A 27,680-nucleotide genomic window follows, 5' to 3' on the forward strand; every position below is an offset into this window, starting at 1 on the left:
TTTTTAGATTGCAAAATTCTCTGTAGATTTATTTCCTTGACATCACATGACATATAACAGTGACAAAGATTTTCACATTTTGTGCATTTCTTTGGTCACTTTTGAGCATTTGGATGAATTACTCTTCACTTATGATTTTTGTGTGAGCCTCCCGACTCTTGACCCGCAGCTTGTTGACCTGGGACTCGGCAATGTCAGCCCGTTCCTCGGCCTCCTCCAGCTCGTGCTGGAGCTTGCGGAACTTGGAGAGGTTGACGTTGGATTGTTCCTCCTGAGGAAAGAAAGGCATTTGAGAGAACAAGAAAATTTGATGTTTTTTGATTCTTACTGACTTTGTTGCTCGAAGCAGCCACGGGATTTTCTTCATGAGTGAGGAAGGAAAAGGGTCTGTTCTTTGGTGATGCACCTGTTTGGGGCAGAGCATCCCACATATTCGCCTTTGTGTTGGTGGACTCACACCCCTGTTCAGTCTCTCTCACTTGACTCTCTTCCTGGCACACTTAATGCTACTATGACAACAGGGAGATCAAAGTAGCAGGAATCTGAATCAACCTTGTTTCTCTGAAACAAAATTTAAAAAGTAGGCACTGTGGTTGTATTGTGTGCAGAGGACTTTTTGGAAGGTTTTAGAATTAACAGGATGAGAAAGTTTATTTTAGCCAAATGAAAAAAAATATTCTGGAGTGGATTCATCATGAAGTTTAGGCTTAGAGGTCAGAGTCCTCATTTGCATGGCTGGGCATTGCTGGGAGTGTAGAGTGTTCTAGACAGAGGAAAGTGTGTTGTAAACAAGAAGCATTCTGTTCTACCGTGTCTGGAAAACTGCTTAAAGAGGTAACAGAAGGAAAGAGCCTGAATCTCTAAGGCTGCAGTAATTAGTGGTAAGATTTTTTTCATTCTAAATCAATATTCATTTTCAACCCTAATTTTGTATTCCCACTCTCCCTGCCTTAACGAAAGCCTCTTAAATTCCGTGAACGTGGAGTTCCCGTCGTGGCGCAGTGGTTAATGAATCCGACTAGGAACCATGAGGTTGCGGGTTCGGTCCCTGCCCTTGCTCAGTGGGTTAACAATCCGGTGTTGCCGTGAGCTGTGGTGTAGGTTGCAGACGCGGCTGGGATCCCGCGTTGCTGTGGCTCTGGTGTAGGCCGGTGGCTACAGCTCCGATTCAACCCCTTGGCGGGAGCGGCCCAAGAAATGGGAACAACAACAACAAAAAGAAAAAAAAAGACAAAAAAAAAATTCCGTGAACGTTGGTCTCCCGAGCCCATCTCTCTCCCTGTGGAGGTACTCACCGCCTCTTCCGCTTGTCTCTTATAAGCTTTAACTTTGGATTGTAGTTTGTCCACCAAGTCCTGCAGCCTGAGAACATTCTTTCGGTCCTCCTCAGTCTGGAACGAAAGAGGTAGCAAATAGATAGTGTCATTATTCAAGAACAGCTCATTATTTTCTTGAAAGTGAATTGTATGGAAAGGCTGGTTACCTGGTAAGTGAGTTCCTTCACTCTTCTCTCATGTTTCCGAAGACCCTTGACAGCCTCAACATTGCGCTTCTGTTCATTTTCAACCTCATTTTCAAGCTCCCTCACCTGGAGGAGGACAAAGATGTTTAGCGACTTGGCTGTAACCAGCGACAGGCACAGGCTGGGAATGGAATGAAGTAGTGGAGACCCACCCTGGCCTCCAGCTTCTGGATCTGCTTCTTCCCGCCCTTCAGGGCCAGCTGCTCCGCCTCGTCCAGGCGGTGCTGCAGGTCCTTCACCGTCTGCTCCAGGTTCTTCTTCATCCGCTCCAGGTGGGCGCTGGTGTCCTGCTCCTTCTTCAGCTCCTCAGCCATCATGGCCGCCTAAGTAGCAGTAAAATGAAATCAGTTGAGGGAGCTGAAGTAGCCCATTGGGACTGTAGCTTGACCACCCCTGCATGGCCCTCTGCTCACATCAGTGATGGCCTTCTTGGCCTTTTCTTCTGCGTTGCGAGCTTCCTGGACAATGTCCTCCATCTCTCCCTGGATTTGGGAGATGTCTGTCTCCAGCTTCTTCTTGGTGTTGATCAGGCTGGTGTTCTGTTTCAAATTAACAAAAAAAAAGAAGAAAATATTATTTAATTATAACTATTTGCATTGTCACTTGTACTAGTTTACTGAGTTATAAGTTATTGATCATAATAAATATTCAGAATCAAAACCAAATCAAAAGTTGATTCTAAGTTTGTGACTTATTATGTCTGTTAATAAGTACTCTTAAATACTCTTAATTTAGAATTTAATTAAGAATTTAATACTCTTAAATTCTTCCAGATGAAAATTAGTTTTGATACCAAACATACTCGACTATTAGGAGTGGCTGCCCGTACGTATAAAGTATACTGCCTCAAGAAAGAATCTGAGGTGCTGCATGTAGCACCACACAGCTCATGGCAAGTGGATTATTCATTTTTAGTTGTTTATTCACATTTGTTGACTCTATATGGATAAACAGTATCATTATTGGTACAAAAATGAACCATGAATCTCTTACATTTTTGGAAAGTTGACAGTATTTAAAATATTTAATCAATTCAAGATGCTAATAATGAGTAAGAAAAATGCTGCATTTTAACTTGATTTTAAAATTATTTCGGGAATTCTCGTCGTGACGCAGTGGTTAATGAATCCGACTAGGAACCATGAGGTTGCGGGTTCGGTCCCTGGCCTTGCTCAGTGGGTTAAAGGATCCAGCGTTGCCGTGAGCTGTGGTGTAGGTTGCAGACGCGGCTCAGATCCCACGTTGCTGTGGCTCTGGCGTAGGCTGGTGGCTACAGCTCTGATTCGACCTCTAGCCTGGGAAACTCCATCTGCCACAGGAGTGGCCTAAGAAATGGCAAAAAGACCAAAAAAAAAAAATTATTTCGTAGTATGTAATTTTAACTTTTTCATGATGGCTATTTCCATATATTGCAACTTCAAAGGTATATAATAATATATACTTATTGTAAAAAAAGTAGTAGAACAGACATAATAGCAATAAAAGGTACAAGAATAATTACTGTACTCTCACTACCCAGAGATAACCATTGATAATACTTTTGTTTATACTTCTGGATGTTTCCTGTATATTTTTAACAAAAAGGTTCATGTTTTCTATATTATTTTTAAGGTGCTTTTTTAAACTTAATTGTGAGTATCTTTCCATGGCAACAAATGTATAAATATTACAATGCTGCTTATGAGCAATTGTGAGGATATATCATCACTGGTTTAACAAATCTATTACAAATAACAAATGCTGCTGGTAACATTGATGGCCTTCATGCATTTGATTTATTTATCTCTTTTCAGCTTGGAGTTACAAGATGAGATGGCTACTGATATTGTAAATAAGATTATTAGTAGGAGGTCTTATATGCCTTTTAAACAAAAATTTCTAGAACTGTAAGTTATTTCAAATCACCATGCTTTTGCCAGCCCATAAATATACTTGTGAACCAGCTGGACCCTTGTGCATATTTGCTGATGCACATTTTCCAGAACTCCTGGGAGGAACAGTTGCCAAGGTTGCCCCTTAGTGAATAACAGGCTTATCCTCTCCAGGTGTCTTCAGCTTCAGGGAGTGCGTTTTCTCAACCACAGTCCCAAACCTCACCTGTGTGTGTAAGAGCTGCACACGCTCACTGGCATCCAGAAGCTCTTGCTCTGCCACTCTCCTGCTCCTCTCTGTCTGCTCCAGCGATGCCCTCAGCTCTTCAATCTCAGCCTGCATCAGGTTGGCTCTGCGCTCCACCATGGCCAGTTGTTCTTTAAGGTCATCCTGGCCTCTGATGGCATCGTCCAAATGGAGCTGAGTGTCCTATGTGGAAAGAGAAAATGACTCTTACTCATGATCCAAAGCAAATACAAATTTCAGGTCATGCATGCAAACTGATCTTAATAACTGAGAGTATGATTAGATAGGAAAAATGTGCAAGTCCCTTTACTGACAAATTCTTTGTAGCCTTGGGTAGCAGTTCTACCCAGAAACATGATGTTATATTATTTTAGATCCCGAGTCATAAAAATAATGCCATGACTAAAGCTACAAAGTTTTTGATCAGGAAAGAATTCTTAGAGATGAGCTAATTTAATGGTGTTATTTTATATATATTAAACAAATACAAATATACACATTATATATTTATATATAATAAACACGTGCAGTTCACATACATGCAGTGATTTGTGCAGTGGCATGTAGCTAAACTTTTTCATCATTTCCCCTGCTTCCCACCTCTCATTACTTTGTCATCTTTTCAGATAACAAAGTCAATTCTGTCCTTTAGAGTCTGTCCTTTCTGTCTGGGTTTTCAAGAGTTTATTTTTCAGCTTCGTACATAATATTTTCCACTGATTATAATATATTTAGATGATTTGTGGCATATAGTCCTCCTAAAATATTAAAATTTGAGTGATGCAATTACTCCCGGACTGTATAACATCGTGTTTGTTTATCTCGAGGTACCTTCAGTACTCCTTGTGTGTTTCTAAGATTCCTTATTGCCTCAGTAGCTTGGCGGTTGGCGTGGTTCAGCTGAATTTCCATTTCATTCAAATCTCCTTCCATCTTCTTCTTGATCCTCAGGGCATCATTCCTGCTCCTGATCTCAGCATCCAGCGTGCTCTGCATGGACTCCACCACTCTAATGTGGTTCCTCTTCAGCTGATCGATTTCCTCATCTTTCTCAGCAATTTTACGGTCAATCTCAGATTTCACCTGATTTAACTCAAGTTGGATGCGAAGGATTTTGCCTTCTTCATGTTCTAGAGATGCCTTAAAAAAAAACATTCAATTATCTAAAGAGTTTTTTTGAGGGGCACTTAGTGATGATTCCTTCAAGAAAGCATTAGAAAATCTCAAACTTTCACACATCTTCGTTTAGCCTATTAGTTCTTCGCAAGATACAGTTCAGTATTTCTCACTGAATAGCATGAGCATGACTTACCCCGGAAGTTTGCAACGCAGTCAGTTTCAGTTGCTATTCATTTCTCAATTTATTTATAATGCATAGGTGAGTGAACAAAACATGTACCTCTGCTTCCTCTAGGGCAGCCTGTAGTTCACTCTTCTCTTGCTCTATTTGTTTCTTCACTTTCTCCAATTCATGGATATGCTTTCCTCCCTCTGCAATTTGCTCAGTCAGGTCAGAAATCTCCTCTATAGTTTAATAATAAAATACCAAGTTCAGTTGAGAAAAATGAAAAATGGAAAAGATACCTGCCTACCATTTTTGAAATAGAAAGATTACAAAGACTCACGCTGCAAGTTCTTATTCTCTCGCTTCAGGGTTTCCAGTTGGTCCAGGGATTCCTCGTAGGCATTCTTCACCTTGAACAGCTCAGTGCTGAGAGAACGGGACTCCTTCTGGGAGGCTTCAAGTTCAGCCTGAGTTTCCTCATACTTATGTTTCCACTCTGCTAGGATCTGGAAGTACGTCAAAACTAAGCCTCTGTAGCCAAGAATCATGTCAGCTTCCCCCTAAGAATCTGGGCACAGTGAGGTACCTTGTCAAAGTTCCTCTGCTTCTTATCCAGAGCCGCACAGGCAGCATTGGACCTCTCCACATCGAGCATGAGGTCCTCGACCTCATTCTGGAGCCGCTGCTTGGTCTTCTCAAGGGAGGCGCACTTGGCATTCACGGCTTCTACGTGTTCCTCAGCATCCTGCAGACGCTGGGCCAGCTTCTTCCTGAAAAGTTGGTCGGTGTGAGTGACCAAGAGCAGAGTCAGACAGAATTACTGTAGTGAGCTTTACAAAGCTGTTGAGTAGCATATTTTCCCCAAGATTTTTTTTTTTTGATTTTTGCTTTTTTAGGGCTGCAGTCTCAGCATGTGACGGTTCTCAGGCTAGGGGTTGAATCGTAGCTGCAGCTGCCAGCCTACACCACAGCCACAGCAGCGCTGGATCCTTAACCCACTGAGCAAGTCCAGGGATCAAACGTGCATCGTCATGGATCCTAGTCGGGTTTGTTAACCACTGAGCCACCAAGGGAACTCCTCCCCAAGATTTTTTGCTCCTTTGTCCACAAGTAATGATTTTCTAAAATATTTTCTCAGTACCTATTTTATCTGTGTTAGCATTCCGTTTTCTAGTGAATTCTCCTTTATCTTGGGGATTGGCAGACATATTTATGAGTCCGTTTTTTGGTGTGTTTGGTGGTGGAGGTGGGGGTGGGGGCACAAAGATTCTGAAGAAGCCCTTTGGTGGGTTGAGTATGTGAGGGTGAAGAGGAAGTGATACCCATGAGCCGGATGCACATCACTAAAGCATTTTCACATTGAATAGGGTCCTTGTACATCTTCTGGTGTGGTCCTCTCGACAAGAGAGGGAACTTTGGCCCAGGGTGACATGTTCAGTGTCATAGAATTAGTAACTTTTTGGGTTTGGTCACCCCAGATAATATTTACTCTTCCCAGGTATCCCCTAAAGTCACACTGCTCCCTTCACCAGCCCACGGTCTTTTCTCGGATGCTCCCTCCCTCTGCAAAAGCTTGTCGAACCCTATTGTCCTGTTTAATCTTAGCAACTACTGAGATCAATTTAGGGAAAGTTCCTTCACTGGAAATATGAGAGTTATTTCCCTTCCATGTGTAACCCCTGTGAGTTTTATGCCACAAACAGTATGTATACAGTGTATGAGTTCATTGGTACTGGTTGTTAGTTAGATGACAACAGGGTATGGTAGTCTTATTGTGAACTTCTCATGCTCCAGGTAAGGATAAACTGACTATGGATAATTATAATATTCATAATAATGTACTGGATAGTCTCAGTGTCTCTATTTTTCCTTATATTAAAGAAAATTAATTCCTCTTAATTCATAAAAAGTATGCTGATACTTATTAATGCATTTTGGCGGAAATAAATTTAGGTGCTAGACCAGAAGAGGAGAGGGCTCTGGTCATGGCCCATGCTGTCAGAAGCAGAGTGGAGTGGAATCCACCACTCTGTAGTCACAGGGACTGAAATCCTTCATCTGTCTCCATGGAATATTCTCTTTCTTTTATTTTTCCTTTACTGTTTTTAAGCTTTTATTTCTTTCTGCCCCCTTCACTAAAAGCTCATACTTGGCCTCCTCCAGCTCCTCGGTGCGCTGGATGGCGTCCGTCTCGTATTTGGTCCTCCACTGGGCAACCTCGCTGTTGGCCTTGGACATTGCCCTCTGCAGCTCGGCCTTGGCTTCCTGCTCCTCCTCATACTGTTCCCGCAGCAGGTCGCAGTCGTGGCGGGAGGACTGCACAGCATGGGCCAGGGCACTCTTGGCCTGGACCAACCAAAAAGTGTGCAGTGTAAGTTTACGTTCTGATCATTGACACTCTGCATATGAAGTTCAGTAGTGTGTGATGCTGCAGAGGTCAAGTGATTGAAAGTATCAGCTGGAGAATCCTCACCTTAGTCTCCTCTTCTAGCTGCCTCTTTAACTCCTCAATCTGTTGTGTAAATGCTTGTTTGCCTCTGGATAGCTGAGACACCAGAGCTTCCTTCTCGTCTAGCTGTCGTGAAAATTCACCTGTGAGAGACAAAACACGGTGATTTAATTGTGTTGTCTAGGTGAATAATAACTTAGAGGATGAAATAACATTAGAACTCTTATTTCATATGACGAGGAGAATAACTCAGGAGTTTTGATGCTACTGAGATGTTTACTTCTTGTTTTTTTGTTTGTTTGTTTTTTCAAAAATTTAGGAGCTTTCTTTGATAATTTCAGGATTTGGGGCTTTTGAGTAATGCCGAGGCAACAAAAATATTCTCCGCCTGTGGAGCTTAGTTTTTTTTTTTTTCCCCCAATTATGGCTTATAATCATTCTACAATCTCACAATAAAAAGATGAAGGCATAACAGATCAGTAATAAACAGGCGTACACGGCCAAAGAAATGATTGGTGTTTGACAGGCCTGCATGGGTGGAGGCTCACAGTTCATCCCTCACACCTGCGCATTTACGGACCTGATTCTGTCTGTAAACGTGCCTTCTGGGCTGACAGTTCATTGATTAGGCGCTGATGCTCCTCCTCCTTTGTCTTCACTTCGCTGAGCTGGTCTTCCAGTGTGCGGCACATTTTTTCCAGGTTTCCCTGTGGTGAGAAGGTGAAAACAGGAGAAGATGGTACACTCCTCTTTGCAAGTCTGGGGTTTGGAGATCTGTAACTTCTTGTGGAAAGAGGCTGAATTATTTACTTTGCTTTTTACTTCAAAGCTATGTGCAGTTCCTTGAATGGAGGGGCCCACCCATAATTTTAGCTAAATGAATAAATAAATTATGGTGAAAATGAGATTATTTTCTTTTGGAAAACTGGAAAGAGTATCATCAAAATTCTGCATCATGTAGAGTATGGTTTTTTTTAAAGGTTTTTTTTTTCTGTAATTGCATTCTGTCATGGTAATAGTTACGAAGTTTAAAATGATTTCTGCCAAGATATGAAAACTGAAATGATGCAGTTCAATATAATGATGCCTGTTAAGAATAATTTTAAAGTTTGAGATAACATTTAAAGTTTGTACAGTTAGATGAGGTCCAGTCATGTAGAAACTCAGTCATTTTGAGTTGTTGAAAATATGGATGAAAGGGGACAAGTGAATACAGACCTTGGCTTTGGAGACGGTCTCCATGTTGCTAGCAAGGTCATCAATCTCCATCTTCAGCTCGCTCTTCTCCTTCTCCAGCTTCTGCTTGACCCTCTGCAGGTTGTCGATCTGCTCCCCCAGCTCAGCCACGCTGTCTGCGTGCTTCTTCCTAAGAGCAGCTGCCGTGGCCTCATGCTGCAGGGTGGCCTCCTCCAGGTCCCGGCGCATCTTCTGGAACTCAGCCTCGCGCTTCTTGTTCATCTCAATCTGGGCTGACGTCGCCCCGCCGGCTTCTTCCAGCCTCTCGCTGATCTCCTCCAGTTCCCGGGAGAGGTCGGAGCGCTGCTTCTCTGCTTTGGCCCTGGAGGCCCGCTCTGCCTCAATCTCTTCCTCCAGCTCCTCAGTGCGGGCCTGGCAGTGGGGAAAACCCACACTTAGTAGCTTCTTTCCTCTTCTTTTTTGGCCACACACAAGGCGTATGGAAATTCCCAGGCTAGGAATTGAATCTGAATCTCAGCCCGAGCTGTGACCCGTACCATAGCTATAGTAGTGCCAGATTCTTAACCCACCGTGCCACAGCAGGAATTCCCAGTGAGTAGCTTCCTTGTGTTAGTAATTTGGTCATGTTGAATGAGACTGATGGAAGTCCTGTCCTTACCTGTAACTCCTTGATCTTCTTCTGCAGCTGCATTGCAAGGGCCTGTTCATCTTCAATCTTGCTTTGCAGATTGCTCATTTCAAACTCCTTCCTGTTAGGAGAGCAACACACTGGCTCACAGTCCATCCTCTTACCAGTCTGCATTTCTGTGTGTAATTGAACGTCTGTGTATGGCTGATGGGGGAGGCCATGCAGAGCGCATGTTTTATATGTCAATGATGTGCCATTGTCATTAAGCACGGAAGTCAGAGATGTCACTCTTTGGTTTTTTTTCCATGTGCCGTGAAGTGATATGTTTGAGATCCAGACAATAAGCAGGTTACAGTGGAATTCTATCATCCTTACTTTTTGAGTTTCTCATCAAGTTGCTGTTTGTCATTTTCTATATCCATTGTGGATTCTTGTGCCAACTTGAGGTCACCTTCCAGTTTCCTCTTGGCTCTCTCTAAGTCCATGCGAAGTTTCTTTTCTTGCTCCAAGGACCCTTCAAGCTAAATTTAGAATGCACTTATTTATTTCAGTTCTTAAGCATTGAATCATATATTACTAGCCTTCAAAGACTCAGGATAATTTTAAAGGATACAGCAAATAGCATGAAAATTCTAATCATTATTTTCAGATCAGCAATTAAAGGCTCATGAGCATGATTGATGGTTGCCTGTCACAATTGTTTATTTCACCTTAAAAGGAAACACTGTGTTTTTTTCACACTTACGTCATCCACTTGCTGCTCTAGCTTGGTTTTAGCTTTGGTCAGGGTGTTGACTTTGTCCTCTTCTGCCTGCAGGTCATCCAGGGTCTGCTGGTGGGCCTCCTGGAGGGCCTTCTTCTCCTTGGTCAGTTTTGCAATGTTTTCATCAAGGCCTGCCATCTCTTCTGTGAGGTTTTTCACCTTTAAACAAAGTACCGGAATGTTAATGACATCCTGTTGTTTTGATAAAAAACGTGGTAACAGTCTTAGGATAATGTCAGTTTGAGATGAAAAATGGAAACTAGGGGAGTTCCCATTGTGGCTCAGCAGTAATGAACCCAACTAGCATCTCTGAGGATGCCAGTTTGATCTCTGGCCTCACTCAGTGGGTTAAGGATCCTGTGTTACTGTGAGCTGTGGTGTAGACCACAGACGTGTCTCGGATCCTGCTTTGCTGTGGCTATGGTATAGGCTGGCAGCTACAGCTCTGATTCAACCCCTAGCATGGGAACTTCCATGTGCCAAGGGTGCAACCCTAAGAAAAAAAAAGAAAGAAAAAGAAAAGAAAAATGGGAACCAGAAGTTAACCTAGGCTTACAAAGCTGAGAAATATGGGAAATAAAGGTCAAGGCAAATAGCTAGAAATGGTGAGGACTAAAGAGATGACATAATTATAGCAGCATTTTCTTTTCATATTCAGTAATTTTAGAATTAAACTTTCAGTTAAAATACATCAGTAACAAGGTAGCACTTGTAAATACTCTAAAAGAGATTTGTACCTTGTTCTCTGTGGCATGCTTCTCCTTTTCAACCTTGGCCAGTGTCAGCTCAAGGTCATCGATGTCTTTCTTCAGTTCTGAGCACTCATCCTCCAGTTTCCTCTTCTTGGCCGTCAGCTCGGCATTGATCTCTTCCTCATCCTCAGCTCTCTCAGTCACCTCCTTGATTTTGGCCTCCAGCTGGATTTTGGTTTTGATCAGCTGGTCACATCTTTCCTCTGCATCAGCCAAGCCATCTGCTTCCTAAAGGGGGAAATTAAACATTTTTATTTGCTTAAGTTACATCTGCAAATACACAACAATTTATTAAAGGGAGGAAACTTTAATGACCCAATCAGTTTGGTCAACACATATGCCAATTAACTTGCCAACTTTTAAAATTAAATGGACAGAATGTCAGTAATTGAAATCTACTTTTTAAGTATAAAGGTGGATTTTCTCTAAATATCCATGTGTGTGGAAGGTCAAATCAGTAAAATTCACCCCTTGGCAAAATCTACACCTTTGCTACTTTGGAAAAGTCACTTATTCCTTCTAGGAGTCAGTTTTCTCACATTTGAGGGGGGCTTAATTTAGCCTTTTTTCTGCCCTAGTACAAACAGCATGACTTCAATTTTATGCACAAGAAATATGTATTGAGGAGAGAACAGTATAATCTAAGGGTTCTATAAAAAAAGGAAAATGTTTATGATTTTTTTTTAACTTTGCTCACTGATGAATGTACTATGTCTGAATGTGCATTGAACATATGTGGCATAATTTTTGACTTCTCATCTATTCTTTAGGTCTGAGTCTTAGTATTTTTGAAAGGTAGACAATTACGACATATATTTCAGTGGAAGCCATTTATTTCTAAACATTAAGTTTAAAAAAATTCTCATACCCAATCAGTGATTGGGTGACATGTGACTGAACTGTGCAGTGTGTGATACTCACAGCTTGAACTTGGAGTTGTAAGTCATTTTTCTCTTGCATCAGAGCTACCATTTTCTCTTCAAGTTCTTTCCTTTTTGCCTCTGACTTAGCCAGATCTTCTTTGGTCTTCTCAAATTCTTCCTTCATGTTGGCCATCTCCTTCTCTGTCTCTGCGCTCTTGAGGAGGGGCTTGATCTTGAAATACAGCTTCATCCAAGGCCAGTGCTTCACATTCATGAAGGCACGGATATTGTACTGGATGCAGAAGATGGACTCTCTGTAGGAAGAAAAGAAGATGCAAGTGAAGAAGAATGTGGAAAGTGAACATCCCTCCACAAAAGTAATAACGGCAGTGGATTCAACTAAGAAAATGTGGAGAAACAGGACTTGGTCCCTCACCTCCTCTCCATCATCTTCCTAAACTCCACCCTCATCAGGAACCCTCTGCACATGGCTTGAGTACGTGTGATGAGTTGAGCTAGCTTTTCATCTCGCATCTCCTCTAGAGTTCCCAACAGGCCAGCCTTAAAGAAAACCTTTCAAAAGAACACGTTAAATGTGTTATTTCTGCTCGTAAGACAGCCCAAAAGTGATGAAATATGATAGATAGAAATCAGGGTTGGTGGTACCTTGGTGTGACCAAATTTGTACTGGGTGTGGTCAATATCAATAGACCCTAGAAGTTTCTCCGAAGCCTTCTTGCTGTCAATGAACTGACCCTCGGGGATGGCACTTGCATTTAGAACCTTGTATCTGTCAGATGAAAAGAATAAAAATTAGTTTTTTTCACTGAAGAAAAACGTGGTACTCTTGGTAGCTGCCATGAAAAAAATGATAGCTTGAGTTGGGGAGAAAAAAAAAAAAATCCATTAAAACAATCAATGCCGGAATTCCCATCATGGCTCAGTGGTTAAGAAGCCCGATTAGTATCCATGAGGACATGGGTTCCATCCCTGGCCTTGCTCAGTGGACTAAAGATCTGGTGTTGCCATGAGCTATGGTGTAGGTCACAGACGCGGCTTGGATCCCGCATTGCTGTGGCTGTGGTGTAGGCTGGCAGTTACAGCCCCGATTTGACCGCTAGCCTGGGAACCTCCATGTGCTCTGCAGGTGCGGCCCTCAAAAGACCGCACCCCCCAAAAAATGCTTTTCTAAAACTTGAGACGATATGAAAATTTATGGTATATATTTAACCAAGCCTTCTTTCTTTTATGATTACCTTTTAAATGATTGCAGTTCACTTTTCAAGGAAAAGTTTAAAAAATGTTTGAACTATGTGGCAATTTTTATATAATGCAACACATTGAAAGGGAAAAATAATGAGATAGAAACCTCTGTTTGAAGTCTGCATAAAGGATTCTGCTTGGGAAGCCCTTCCTGCAGATGCGGATGCCCTCCAGCACGCCGTTACACCTCAGCTGGTGCAGGACGAGTTCGTGCTCCATGGCCCCTGAAGAACAAAGACATGTTTTCCATATACTAGTCTAATGAGAAGTCACACTGGCGTCTTATGTGGAGATCAGCAGTGTCTCACCAGGAGTTTTGGTCTCATTGGGGATGATGCAGCGCACAAAGTGAGGGTGGGTGCTCCTCAGGTTGGTCATCAGCTTGTTCAGATTCTCCTGTGGAGCCATGTGAAAAGTTTTAAAATAATTTCTAGTTGCATCTACATGAGAGTCCTTATCAATGATCTGTAGTTAATGTGACTCCATTTTATATTTTAATGAGCTGTCAAACTGAAGAAGAAGTCATGATGTCCAAGAGATCATACATGTGGAGTAAAATAGGAAATTACGGATTGCACAAAACCAGCCAACTTTAGTTTATTTTTCTCCAGCTCTGCCCGTCAGAGAACATTTGTATTCAGGCTTTGGTTATACAAAGTAGAGGTAACTAACTACAGGGTTTGATTTCATGTGAAATTTGCCTAGTACCAGATCTTTTAGATTTGGGGCTTAAAGGGCAGGTGGTTCATTTATCATAAAGGTTGATGTGAAGAAACACACTGTGGCTCTTCTTTTTGTTAAATTTTTCCTAAGGAATTTTTCATATTTTTTTACTTTTAGTGTATCACTACTTCAATTTCATCATATATATATGTGTGTGTGTGTGTATATATATATATATATATATATATATATATATATATGTTGTGGTTTTTTTTGTCTTTTTGCCTTTTCTAGGGCCACTCCTGCGGCATATGGAGATTCCCAGGCTAGGGGTCTAATTGGAGCCGTAGCCGCTGGCCTACGCCAGAGCCACAGCAACGTGGGATCCAAGCCGTCTGCAGCCTACACCACAGCTCATGGCAACGCCGGATCCTTAACCCACTGAGCGAGGCCAGGGATCGAACCCACAACCTCATGGTTCCTAGTCAGATTCATTAACCACTGCACCACGACGGGAACTCCCTCACTGTATATTTTTAAAAGAATTTTTAAAAAATTTATGACAATTCTTTTTACAAAAGTAATCCTTTGGAATTCAAGAATAGACTGTACCCTGAAAAGAGCTGACACGGTCTGGAAAGAAGAACCCTTCTTCTTGCCACCTTTCTTTGTACCACCCTCTGAAAAATAAAATAGAAAAATTAAAATTATTTGCAGTAGCCTTTTAAGCACTATCCATAGACATCAGGACTGGCAAAATTCCCTTTGGAATTTTAATTTGTACTCTTTGACTTGTGTCATTCCTATTCTTTCCATGTCTTTTCTGCTTCAACTGTAGATTAAGAAAATGTATGCACTGGCTCACCTAGCAGGCATGTAGGATAAGAGCAACAATGGTAGAACTGTGGTGAAAAGGGTAGGTGTGGGGAAGAGATGGGATACATCTACTCCAAATTGACAAAGTCTGTCCCAGGAGAAAGAGTAGTCATGCCTCATTGGTGCACACATTTCCTGGAGAACAGGCAGAATTGCGTGCTGGGTCTCAGGTAGGTGAGTCTTTGGCAACCTGCAAAGAAGTCCTGTTTCCTCTTTGCCTGTGCTTTTATCCTCTTACTTGCACATCTGGTCTAAGAGGTCTTAAGAGACTAGAACTTCAGTTTCTCAAGCTGTAGGGCTCTGGCAAAAGATTTCCTCATTTCGAGCTTACCTGGGTCCTTGAAAGACCATACTGTTAAATGGTATAAATGACCTGAATGAGTTCTCTGAGCCACTGCTTCCTCATTGGTGAAATGAGGCAATGGAAAAAAGGATCCATAGTGTCAGTTTTCGCATTGGAAGTCTGTGATCTTAACTCTTTATCACATTTACAGTTTTTCTTAGCTTCGTATTGGCCAGGACTTTCAGAGTTAGATTTTCCTATGCCTATCTCTGATAAGCAATATATTTCTATTTTATGAATCTAGAAATATATTAATGATATTAAAACTGACCTTCAGAACCCTGTCTCTCAGCAAAGAGGAAAGCCAGAGTCTTCACGGAAGACTTCTGGTACAGCCCGACCACCGTCTCATTCAGGGGGTCCTTGTTCTTGTCCAACCAGCCAGTAATGTTGTAGTCCACGGTGCCCGCGTAGTGGATCAGGGAGAAGTGGGCCTCGGCCTTGCCTTTGGCAGGCTTGGGCTTCTGGAAGTTGTTGGACTTTCCAAGATGCTGTTCATAGAGCTTGTTCTTGAAGGAGGTGTCTGTGGCCTTGGGGAACATGCACTCCTCCTCCAGGATGGAGAAGATGCCCATGGGCTGGAAGCATGAAGGAAACACGTCAGTCGAATGTTGTCCTCCTTGAGAAACAACGGGTAACGTTATGGTCCTACTGAAGTGAGTGCGTCCTTTACTTCTCTAGACTTAGTGGAAACTCATTTCTTCGGTCAGAAGTTGTTAAAGTACAGGTATGTGTCAAGTCCCATCAGGACCCAGGTCTGGTGTTGGCCTTAACACCCCACACTTACCGAAAGCATTTCTAGGAGTGAGATTAGGGAAATGTGCAGTTGTACTGAGGACGTGTGGCGAGTCTCGGGCACATCTGAGAGCCTGCTCTAAAGTACTAGAAATCCTGGTTTGACATAGCAGCAGTACTGAATCCAAGGCTGACCAAGAACTAAGAAGTAAAACATGCTCTCCTCACGACTCTTTTCTTAGGAAGGATGGTTTTTGTGTAAGGCTTGCGTTGCAGAATGTGGAGAAATGGAGAATTTGGGTCTCTCGAATAAAGATTCGATCTCCTTTTCCCAGAATGCCTACCTCAGCGTTGGCAAAACATGGACTTTTCCTGATTTTTATACAAGGTATTTTTTTCTGTTTTATTTGATATTGCTATAGTATCTAGCCGGTTTTGCGATTTTCTTTGAAATGCTGGTGAGAAGTATGATCTGTGGCCTGAAAAAGGGAACGAACCTTCTCGATGAGCTCGATGCAGGCGGCCAGGTCCATCCCGAAGTCGATGAACTCCCACTCGATGCCTTCCTTCTTGTACTCCTCCTGCTCCAGCACGAACATGTGGTGGTTGAAAAACTGCTGCAGTTTCTCGTTGGTGAAGTTGATGCACAGCTGCTCCAGGCTGTTGAACTGAATAAGCAGAAAAGACACACAAAAACATTGGTCTTGTGATGACAGCTTCTGTTAGAAAGGGGCTTTTCTTGCTCGGTGAGCCTAACTGCCACCTGCATATAAACACAACTGGGAACCCTCTTGACCGAGAGCGCTGTCACCGTACACGGAAGCCAGAGAGGTTCTATAGCAGGGGTGAACCTTGCAAACATTCGGCTGAGTGAAAGGAGCCAGGTTCAAAGGCCTGGGTGCTGTATGATTCCATTTCTAGGACCTGTCCAGAAGAGGCAGCTCAGAGCGAAGACAGAGAGCAGATGCGTGGTTTCCAGGGGCTGGGGCGAGCAGGAAATGGGGCCTGACTGCTTCCCGGGGAGGCTTTTCTTGTGGGGGGAATGAAGACAATGTTCTCAAGTCTGTTGTCGTGAGAGTTGCACATGTCTGGGATACACCCAAACCGGTCGAACTCCGTATGAAACTAGATGCACTGTCCTGTGTGAGTTACATGTCAGTTAAATTGTTGTTTAAAAACTCTCAGAGAAGTCGCAAGTGTGCACTGTGCTTAGCTCTCTTATTTGAAAGGGTGTGGTTGACTCTTCCTGTGGCTGCTTGGGTGCAAGAGTATTCCTTGTGTTGTGTGTGGGCTTGGGACTTTGTGGAAGTGCTCTTGTCCCTACACTGAGAAGATCTCATCCAGTGTCCATCAGTGCACTCACAGACGGAGGTGTAGAACTGGGACCTTTGGGTCAGACACACCTGAGCCACTGCGGTCAGGGAGAGGCCCTCGGGAACCTCCTTCCTAAGCTGCATGGGAGGTGTTGAATTTGAGTGTCTTTCCAATGCCATTTGCATCCTCAGCCCCTGGACGTGGCAGGGCAGATAGGAACCTCAAACCCTTTCTTTGAAGTGGTCCTGGCCTTCTCCACTGCCTTTTGTTGCCACTGCTGCCCTCACCCCCTTCTCTGTCATGTCCTGGGTGCTGACTATGTGCTTGGGGACTGTTCCTCGGTCTTGAAATTCAGAAACCTTGTAGTGGCAGGAAGCTCTCAGAAGTGAGTGTGTGTTATCTGGAGGGCTAGGAGCTTTCCATCCGGGTCATAGTGGAATTTGCTCCATGGTGGGTCAGATGCTATGTCCATTATCCAAGGTCACAGGTAGGAATTGGCAGGTGGAGTCTGAGGCCAGATGTGTCTCATGCCAGAGTTGATGCCCTGCCATGGTCTTTGGATCTTCTTTCAGGTGTCAATTTGGTTACCTTCCATAGACCCTTTCTAGCACTGAAGGCGGCAGTGGGATTTGTAAGCTTTCCTCCTGCCGTGTCTGCTAACTCACGTCAAAGATCTCAAAGCCGGCGATGTCCAAGACGCCGATGAAGTACTGCCTGGGCTGCTTGGTGTCCAGCTGCTGGTTGATGCGGGTGACCATCCACAGGAACATCTTATCGTAGACGGCTTTGGCCAGAGCACCCACCGCATTGTACACCTTCATAGATAGAATAGTAATTGTTGCTGTTATCACAGACAGGTACTGAAACCCTGAGGTGTCTGTGATTTGTAGAGCCATGTACTTGCCTGCTGGACAGTCTGGCCTTTGGTGACAAACTCATTGCCGACCTTGACTCTGGGGTAGCAGAGGGCTTTGAGCAGGTCAGCAGAGTTCAGACCCTGGAGGTAGGCAGCCTTGTCAGCAACTGCGGAGACACAATTCAGGTATCCAGTGTGACCTGCTGTGGCCCCCCACTCCTGGGCCCAGAGGAAGGAGTGAATCATGACTGTGTGGGTTAAATTTGCATTTGCCTGTCAGACGCTCAGCTGTAGAGGAGCCCTGAGTTTGGAATGGCTTACATAGTCTCTCATTTAACCGCCTTGGAGGTTCGTTTGGTACCTTCTGTGCCATCTGGCTCTGCTTGCTCCTCGCGTTGCTTTTGCTTGAATTTCAAGTTTCCATAGTGCATTACCGCCCCTGTGAGCTTGTAGATGGACACCCTTTCGTCAGAAGTGAAGCCCAGGATTTCAATGGCACTCTACCAGGAGAGATGAGAGGACAAAGGTTAGAGCAGCCGATGCTAACTTGTTGAGGAGAATTTATCCTATGTCCTTAATGGCACCGACAGCGGTTCGTCATGGTCATTTCCATACCCAACGAACTGTGCTTAAAACACTTACATCTGTGGCTATCAGCTCTTCTTGGTCATCAATGCTGGGGACAGTGATCTCCCCTTGACTGACGTAGGCGTAGTCATATGGGTTGGTGGTGATCAGGAGCATTTCTGGGGACACAGAGTTCAGGGTATGTGTTTTACGTCAGAAGGTGCTAATAAAACAATTAGCTTCTAGCTTACACATTGAAACTCCTTCTTACCAATGAGCTCTGGCTTCTTGTTAGACATGATCTGATAAAAAATGTGGTAGCTCCTTTCTGCCTTTAGCTGGAAAGTGACTCTAGACTTCTCTAGAAGATCTGCCAGGGCAAGCGGACAATGATTGGGGAGAAAGGTTATAATGTTCCTGGAGTGATTTTGGCAGTTGGGGGTTATGAGCTAAATCTCTTTGGCCCCTTGCGATTCCAGGTGAGTGATCCCATGAGGTAGTCCTAGTGTGTCTCTGCGGAGACCACTGGGGTTGCTCTTACCACCTCTGGAGGGAAACTGCAGCTGCGGGGCTCAAGGCTTTCTCATACCGTACAGCATATCCTTGACACTGGCATATACCTGGTTCTTGATAGCCTGTTCCTCCCCAGGCAGGGTCTCTTGTTTACTTTGTAAGAGAGGGGTCACTAAGAGCCACGTTTATCAAGGCTCACACTGGGGAGAAATGATAGACCCTCAACCCTTAGGGAGCTTGACTACCCCTCGCCTTAGATTTTTCTTAGAAACTCTTGAAATTGTTTTCTGAGGCTGGCATACTTGAGGCAAGGCCAGCAACTCCTGACAGTTTCTGCAGAACAGTTAGCTCATGCTGAAGTGGAGATAGCACACACTGGGCCGTGGTTGAGCCTGGCATTAACCGCAGGCGTGTTTGGCAGCAGACGGGGGTTCCACAGGGCCCAGGCTCAGCGGGAGCTGTAGAATGTTCCTCCCCACCATCATTTGTCATTCTTGGATTCTGTGGAGGCAGTCCTGTTACTCACATGTTTCGATGTCAGCAGAAGCCAGCTTCCCAGTGGTACCGAAGTGGATCCTGATGAATTTACCCTTGCACGTGAGAAACAGTGATGTCAGAGACCCGACTGGAAGCGCACGAGGGAGAAGAGACTGAGATAATAACTCAGACAGGCTTCTCTGGCACCCGAGGGCCGCGAAGACCCTTCTGTGTGCAGGAGACTTACAAAGCGAGAGGAGTTGTCATTCCTCACGGTCTTGGCGTTGCCAAAGGCCTCGAGCAGGGGGTTGGCACTGATGATCTGATCTTCCAGAGTCCCCTGCCGAGAAAGGCGAGAGCAGTGCTCACCTGTGGGGCCCCAGGAGTTTCTCCCCGGAGAGCCCAGGCCGAGCTGGGCTCCTGATCCCGGCAACCTGACTCACCTGCATTTTGCCAGAAGTAGGTTCCTCCTTCTTCTTCTCCCCAGTGACGGCGATTGTTGCAAAGTACTGGATGACACGCTTCGTGTTCACAGTCTTTCCTGCCCCGGATTCTCCGCTGTGAAACAGTGATGAAATATGCGTGAGGAATTTAGCTCTGTGACGAGTGACTTCCTCCATCTGCATTTACCGTCTAATATGTCTGTTCTTTATGTGTCTTTGTCAGAGTGTCCTAGAACTTTCTCTGCGGCCTACATTTAGCTCATGCTATTACTGTTGTTTTGCAGTAAGCTGAAGCGTTCATTAAGTAATCATGTAGCACATATTTCTTGAGTGCTTAAAATATACCAGCCTCTCTTCTAGGTGCTGAAGCCAGGGTTTGAGGAGTCCAAGAAGCAGCTCCTCAGCCACTATGGTGTAAATTTTTAGTAATTTGTGTGTAGTTAGTAAAGAGCCTCTGAAATAAGACATGTGTTCTTCAGCTTCCTTAGACTAAAGTCATTCCCACGTTAGGTCTTTAAAGGAACAGGCGTTCCTCGGATAGGCCTTGGGAATGAACCACTGGTAACACGGCCCAGACTGCCCAAATTTCAGAAGGTGTGTCTGCTCCCTGCTCAGTACTGGATTCTGGCTCTGTGGTACCTGGTGTTTTACCTCTCTACCTTCCTAGAACTTTTAGGATTGAACTAGCAAGTCATGTATTCTGTGTTTTATCCTCAAGATGCAATTTAAACCCTATAATTTCTGTTTTTAGGCTGTCATAGCCATTGTTTTAATATGGGAACATGAGCTAATTTCATCTTTTAGTTTGTCATTTTCCCAGTGAGAATAAAATAGGAATCAATTTCAGAGAAGTAATACATACGTGATTAAGATAGACTGATTCTCCCGATCTAGAAGAAAAACAGTGGACATTTAGCATATTATCAGTTACACAAGCTTTCGACATGAAATCGCTGGGGGCTTTGAGTGTAAGTGTCATGCTCAATGGTGTTTTTCAATATATTATTTAAAATTTCATATAGTATTATTCTTATGCCTCTTAGGTTGGGGAAAGAAGCATAAAATGTTGTTGTGTCCTAAACTCCTTAAGGTCCTGGCAAGTGTGTCTTTCTGGTTTAAAATAAAGAGTACTGTCTACAACCAGACGCATTCCATAGTTTTCATCTCTAGAGTTCAGGAACCTACTGTCTGCTGATGAATACATTTAACTGAAATGTGCCTAACATACTAAGGATTTGGATTGTATTTCATAGATTAAAACATTGTTAATCAAGCCAAGTTTGAGATTCAGTTTCTAAATGGATTAATTCAACACACACACACACACACACATACACACACACACACACACCCCTCTATCTCATGGCCACATACTGAAACCCTAACTCTCATCAGCCTCTGAAAAGTATGCCACTGGGACAGTGAAATATCAGATGAGAGTGCATACCTCAATCAGAATAAAGTCCTTTTAAAGGGGGCAATACATTAGGACAATGTAGTCCCTCAAATACTGTCTTCATTCAGAGAGACAATGTCACATCTTAAATTAGTTCTGATGGCTTTAACAAGGTAACGATACCTCTAAAAACATCTATCCATAATCAGCAAGCAACTTAGATTAAAAAAAAAGGATTGAGTACACATTTTTCATTTCTATTAGACAATACTACTCAGCAGTTACTCAATCTTTTGTTACTTAAATATTTAAAATAAATCATGTATTCCAAGCCAGGAGACTATAATCAGTCAAACGTAAGAGGGATGGAACAGTAGCGTGGCCTGGTCAGGTTGTGGATCTGGAATCAAGAGAACTGAGTCTTTGTCCCCATTACCAGTGTCTTCCCCTCTGTGCTTTAAGTCACCTCTTCTGTGCAACCAGGTGGTGGGATTTGATGACTCCTGAGGATTGTTTTAGCGTTAACGTTTTGGGATTATAGGTGGCAAGATAATTTGTATGAACCATGGTTGGGCCACTCACCAGTCAGCATGAACTGATAGGCGTTGTCGGAGATGGAGAAGATGTGGGGCGGGGCCTCCTGGCGCTTTTTGCCTCTGTAGGCCGTCACCACCTCTGCGTTGTACACCGGCAGCCACTTGTAGGGGTTGACGGTGACACAGAAGAGGCCCGAGTAGGTCTGTACCATAAAGAAACAAAAGGGCATAGAATTATTTGCTGGGGATCTCAGTAACGTTCTGTTTTTCAAAATATGAACGACCCGCATGAGCGGAAGGCCACGGGGATGAACTCACGTAGATCATCCAGGCTGCGTAACGCTCTTTGAGGTTGTACAGCACAGCGGGCTCGTGCAGGTGGGTCATCATGGCCATGTCCTCGATCTTGTCGTATTTGGGAGGGTTCATGGGGAAGACTTGGTCTTCTTTCACAGTTACTGTCTGTCAGGTCAAGTAAGAGAGGCCAGGTCAAAAACAAAGAAAGTGTCAGCTGCCCCAGCTGGAAATGCAGCACAGTCTCACCACCTGCAGGTGTTTCACTTACAGCTCCAGCTTCGGTCTTGGCTGTCACCTTCCCCCCTTCCCGGCTCTGCACGGTGGCTTTCACAAAGGACTCCTTAGGGTCCACCACAAAGACTGACGTTTTGGCATCAAAAGGTTTATTCTGGGCCTCAATGCGCTCCTTTTCAGACTTTCGGAGGTAAGGAGCAGCCTCCCCAAAAATAGCCATTTCCTGGTCGGAACTCATGGCTGCGGGTTATTGATGGCAGCAGGGCACTAGATGTACCTAGAGGGAGAGACAGAGCTGGGTGAGCCAGGGTGCGGAGGGACCTTGTCCTGTTGCCTTTCAGTCGGTGGCCATGTCTATTGCTTACTCTAGCTTTAGGATTCAGACCTCTGTAGTGTGTCAGGGTACTCTTAGAGCACACCATTGATTTGAAAGTCTTATTGTAGTGGCCTAATATCCGTGACATTTAAGCCTCCATTCCATCCTCTAAATTGTCAGCCTTAGTTGAAAAGTACGGAGTTGACATTTGAATTGGCAACATCCTACGTGTCCAGAATCTTTTTTTCGCCTCGCTTTTTTTTTTCCTTTTCTTTTCCCATCCCCCTGCCTTTTTTTTGACATTATAATTATAAAAAAAATGTAAAATAACTGTTTCCAATGGCTCTACAATCTTTTTTTTTTTTTGTCTTTTGTTGTTGTTGTTGTTGTTGTTGCTATTTCTTGGGCCGCTCCTGCGGCATATGGAGGTTCCCAGGCTAGGGGTTGAATCGGAGCTGTAGCCACCGGCCTACGCCAGAGCCACAGCAACTCGGGATCCGAGCTGCGTCTGCGACCTACACCACAGCTCACGGCAACGCCGGATCGTTAACCCACTGAGCAAGGGCAGGGACCGAACCCTCAACCTCACGGTTCCTAGTTGGATTCGTTAACCACTGCACCACGACGGGAACTCCAATGGCTCTACAATCTTAATGAACCTTTTTTTTTTTTTTTTTAATTTCTATTTTTTGGGCTACAACCATGGCATGTGGAAGTCCTGGGCCAGGGATCGAACCTGTGCCACAGCAGCAACCCAGCTGCTGCAGTGACAACATCAGATCCTTAATTCATTACACCACAGTGGGAACTCCTAAATGAACTTATTTAAAAAACTCAAAATATGCAGGCCAATTTTCCTCCTGCCTCAAATTATTAAAATTGGATTTATTAATTGAAAGTAAAAATTATTAAAATTGAATGTACGAATAGGTGAATCTTTTTTTTTCCAGACAGAAGTCTGAGTTGAAAACATTTGATAAGCACAAATAAGAGTATTAGGTAAATAAAAGGAAAAGCAAAAAATAAAGTGAAAACTGAAAATGCAGGATAGGATTTTGTCTTATGTCAAAACTAAGACTTTAAAAAATCTGTTCTTAAAATTTGTGAAAGTCAGTAGTTTAAACAAAAGATAACTTCAAAAGATTCTTGGAGAAAAACAGCATTTATTCTTAAAAAAATTTCATAGTGATTGTGTATTTTTGGTCTATAATTTTCTTTTTAAGGTGTATTTCAGCGTACTGGCTGTTTTTACCTGATTCTTATTATTTTAGGTATATTTATATCTATATCTCTTATATCTTAATACATATGTAAATCTAAATATATATATATATCTTCCCCTTCCTCTTTTTTTTTTTTTTTAAATACCAGTCCTCTAAATATTTCTTCTGCAATGGATCGCCAATATAAAGTTTCAAGCCAAAATTAACTTTAAAAAATTTCCCCATTGACAAATTAATTATGAGAAAATAAGTCCTCTTGGAGTTCTTGTTATCACTTAATGGTAACAAACCTGACTAGAATCCATGAAGACTCCAGTTTGATCCCTGGCCTCACTCAGTGGGTTAAGGATCTGGCATTGCCATGAACTGTGGTGTGGGTCACAGACCTGCTCAGATCTGGTATTGCTATGACTGTGGTATAGGTCATTGGCTACAGCTTTGATTTGACTCCTATCCTGGGAACTTCCAGATGCCATAGATGTGGCCCTAAAAAGACAAAAAAACAAAAAACAAACCAAAAAACTCCCAAATCCCCCCAAAAACAAAACAAAACAAAATAAAACAAAACAAAAAAGAGAGAAAATAAGTTATCTTGCCTGGATGAGTGACCAGAGTTAAAAGAAGGTGGAAAGCCGTGTATTGGTTGCCAACAGTGGCGACAACAACAGCCTCAACCTTTTGTAGGCTTTCAGAAGAAGTTTTGGTCTTGAGTTTTCAGGATTAAACTTCCTCTCAATTTAGAATAATAGGGAGTTTGCCACATACTGTATCTCTGTAGTTAACCTAGTTTCTATCTATTACAGTCTCTTAATAATCCTGAAATTTAGACATATTTTCAAATATTGGAGCGTTTAATGCTAAGGTTTTTCTTGGAAGGAGAAATGCTATTTTTTTGTTTCTGTGTTTGTTTTTATACCTGACAATTTTGAATTAAGAACATACTACCTTGTAGCGATTACTACGGTACAGTGTATCCACAAAGCACAGAAAAGACACTGCTCTTCCCATCTCATGTCTGAGATCAGTCATCTCCTAACTTGTGGGTCACAAACCCCCAAGGTTCCTCAGCATCATTGAGTCCATTTGGACAGTGATAATAGCTTTGAGTTCAAACAACATTCCCAAACCATGCTTTCTCTTCTTGTGATGAATATAGCTACTGTATTAACTATAAATGTGTTCAAAATAATTGTTTTTATTATTTATTTATTTATTTTTATGGCTGCATCCATAGTATATGGAAGTTCCCAGGCCAGGTACTGAATCCAAGTTGCAGCTGTGATCTATGCTGCAGCAAAGCCAGATCCTTTAACCCATTGCACTGGGTGGGGGATCGGACACGTGCCTCCACAGATACCTGAGCTGCTGCAGTCAAATTATTAACCCACTGCAGCACAGTGGGAACTCCCAAAATAACTATTAAATGTATAGAAGGCTTTCATCATCATGTATATTCCTGACATAACGGTAAAAGTACAGGTCCCAACATGTGGAGTTGGGTGAAGTCCGTTAAATATTTTGATCCCATGGAAGAGCCCTTAAACACCACTGACTTAGATCCTAGATTATAAGAGCTGGAGGAAGCTTAGTAGTCAAATAGAATTCAGCCTCCTCACTTGACTGATGAGGAAACTAAGGCCCAGAAGGGTCATTGAGTGTTGCAGAGGTGGAAGTGGTAGTGCTGGGACATGAGCCCTGTTCTCCTCAGTCTAGGTCCAGTGCTATTCCACTGCAACACACTGTACTTTAAGATACATAAAAGCCAACTGGCTGGACCCAGGCAACCACAGTCGGTGAAAAGCCTGGATTGACACCTGGAGATTTTGACTTTCAGATCAACAGTGTTGATTTTATCACTCGGTCTCTCTGATATATCCACATTGGTTAAGTTGCAGTAATAGTTCTTATTAAATATTACGTGTGATCCTTGCAGTCTTTCTGAAGTTCTCACAACATGTGAAAGAGAAGAGTCACTAGATTTTGTGTGGTTAAGAGGTCTGAAAAGTCAAAATTGTATGAGATGCCATTTTTATAGGAGAACTCCTTTTGGTATCCTATTCCCAGTACTAAACTAGAAGATGAGACAGGAGTTCTTTAAGACTTGGCAGTATAGAAATCTCCCTGTTCTTGAGAGTGTAATAATAAATTACTCTTACCTCTTGTGTTACCAGATGAAGACGGTGGCAGGCTCAAGGCAGACAACTACTGTTGAAAGAAAAAACAAACAAGAGAATGTGGATTCTTTTATTTTATTTTTTCCATTTTAATCACATAGTACTAGAAACTATATTGTGTATGACGTCATCCTTAGGAATGTTAGAAAGAAAAATTAAAATTTGGGAAACAGTGGCCGTCTCCCTTAAGTGAATAATTGTTTGCGTCAGGGATGCAAAGCTAGCCAGGTGTTCTTCTACATATACATACCTTAAAGGGTTTTGAGGAAGGACGGGACAGAGGCATCTCAGCTCCACTTTTATAGAGACCATTTTGCAAACACAGCAGCCACCTCAGCTGTCCCAGCTGGGAACCTACTTGGCAAACCTTTTTTGGCAATCTCTTTGCACAATATTCACTGACTGTGGCTGTGAATGGATATAATTAGAAATATTTCTTGACACCTATAAATAATTTGACAGAGGATCATCTAGGGTTCTTTTGAGGCATTTGATAGGGATGGAGATTCAGGGCTTCTAAGGCTATTTCTCCAGCTTTGCTGTTCCATCATTCATCACTGAGTTGAAAGCCAGGTTCCCACTTACTCTCCTGCCTGTAAAATTGGTCCGACAGAATGAGCCAGACATGAGGAGTTGAGAACTAATTGATTTGTTAGTGCTTAGAGCCACTGAGGAGCTGGGATGAGTTTTAGCTCTGACACCATGATTGATATTAAAGCAGAAAACTCCTAGCCTGGGTCTGGATTTTAGAAACACTGACGATAGATTTTTTTAAAGTCTGAAAGACTAAGCATGAAGGAGAAAGTTTAGGCAGATTCTCGGGCTAAGCCATGGTGACAGACCAGTGGGGGAGCCATAAGGGATTTAGAATAGATAGAAACACTTCTTTTCCTTTTCTGGAGAGCTTACCGTGGCTATCTTGAGCTCACATGTTTTCACTGAGGGCACCGCAGGAGTCCGTGTGATGTTCTATGTGTGTTTCTACCGCATAATGATGGAAGGAGGCATCAATATGCATTCCTAGTTCACGGGCAAATCCTCATGACTGGCAGTAGCTCTAATGAGGTGGGTAATACGTATTTTTATTTAAGGTGGGAGGAGAGACGTACTACCCACAGGACTCTTTGTGGGTTGAGAACATAAGGGGGCTATCACATACGCCCATGATGCTTGTAAATTGGGTTTTGGTGGTTTTGCCACAGACACAGCTGCTGCTGAATGTAACAACAAATCTGTCCACGCTAAGTGTGTCACCTAGATCTGATGTAATATTTTTGGCTGTCATCTCCTAGCTTAAATTACTGACTAATATGATCACTGTTTGCAAACATCCTACTGACGTAGAATTTCTCTTTCATACCTTCAGAGATTGAATCTTTTATAGTTTTTATTTCTTTTGATACAATACTGTGGAATAGATGATCAGGCTTTTTTTTTTTTCCCCCAGTCTCCATGGAAATGATTCACAGAAGTTTAGTGACTTACCCAAAGTGTTAGGCTCTAAGCCAGAAAGAAGAGATGTCTTCTGATTTTTCTCTAATTTAAGATTTCACAACTCATTTATTTTTACTCCTTTTGAAACTTAATGTCTACATTATAAACATAAATATTATCAGATGCATGTGCTAGCTTTGCAACTGAAAGTTAAAAGAAGAAACCACAGATGAGACCAAGACGCATAGGCTGAGTTACACAGTTCAGCTAATGAGGATTTTTTGTTGTTGTTGTCTTTTTAGGGCCGTACCCATGGCATATGGAGGTTCCCAGGCTAGGGGTCAAATCAAAGCTGTAGCCCCTGCCTACCCCACAGCCACAGCAGTGTGGGATCTGAGCCGTGTCTGCAACCTACACCACAGCTCACGGCGATGCTGGACCCT

General features: G+C 43.0%; 1 protein-coding gene across 1 annotated transcript; it reads right to left on the minus strand.

Moving 5' to 3' along the window:
• On the minus strand, positions 1-26,078 carry LOC125114103 (myosin-4). Its single transcript, XM_047757185.1, has 40 exons — positions 26,054-26,078; positions 25,786-25,834; positions 22,125-22,367; positions 21,878-22,021; positions 21,606-21,762; positions 20,490-20,517; positions 19,628-19,742; positions 19,432-19,524; positions 19,234-19,297; positions 18,466-18,564; positions 18,270-18,373; positions 17,989-18,127; positions 17,676-17,794; positions 17,437-17,586; positions 15,955-16,125; positions 14,994-15,300; positions 14,116-14,183; positions 13,149-13,236; positions 12,947-13,064; positions 12,244-12,367; positions 12,014-12,150; positions 11,636-11,891; positions 10,700-10,942; positions 9,945-10,121; positions 9,575-9,720; positions 9,230-9,320; positions 8,593-8,982; positions 7,955-8,081; positions 7,399-7,517; positions 7,075-7,271; positions 5,512-5,695; positions 5,266-5,431; positions 5,040-5,164; positions 4,472-4,780; positions 3,620-3,823; positions 1,936-2,061; positions 1,675-1,845; positions 1,484-1,588; positions 1,296-1,391; positions 1-271 (listed from the first exon to the last, which is right to left on the minus strand). The coding sequence occupies exons 3-40, from the start codon at positions 22,326-22,328 to the stop codon at positions 119-121; spliced, it is 5,814 nt and encodes a 1,937-aa protein (XP_047613141.1). The 5' UTR covers positions 22,329-22,367; positions 25,786-25,834; positions 26,054-26,078; the 3' UTR covers positions 1-118.
• Between the last annotated feature and the right edge of the window lie 1,602 nt (positions 26,079-27,680).

Source organism: Phacochoerus africanus, chromosome 14 (assembly GCF_016906955.1).
Source record: "Phacochoerus africanus isolate WHEZ1 chromosome 14, ROS_Pafr_v1, whole genome shotgun sequence".
NCBI classification, from domain to species: Eukaryota; Metazoa; Chordata; class Mammalia; order Artiodactyla; family Suidae; genus Phacochoerus; species Phacochoerus africanus.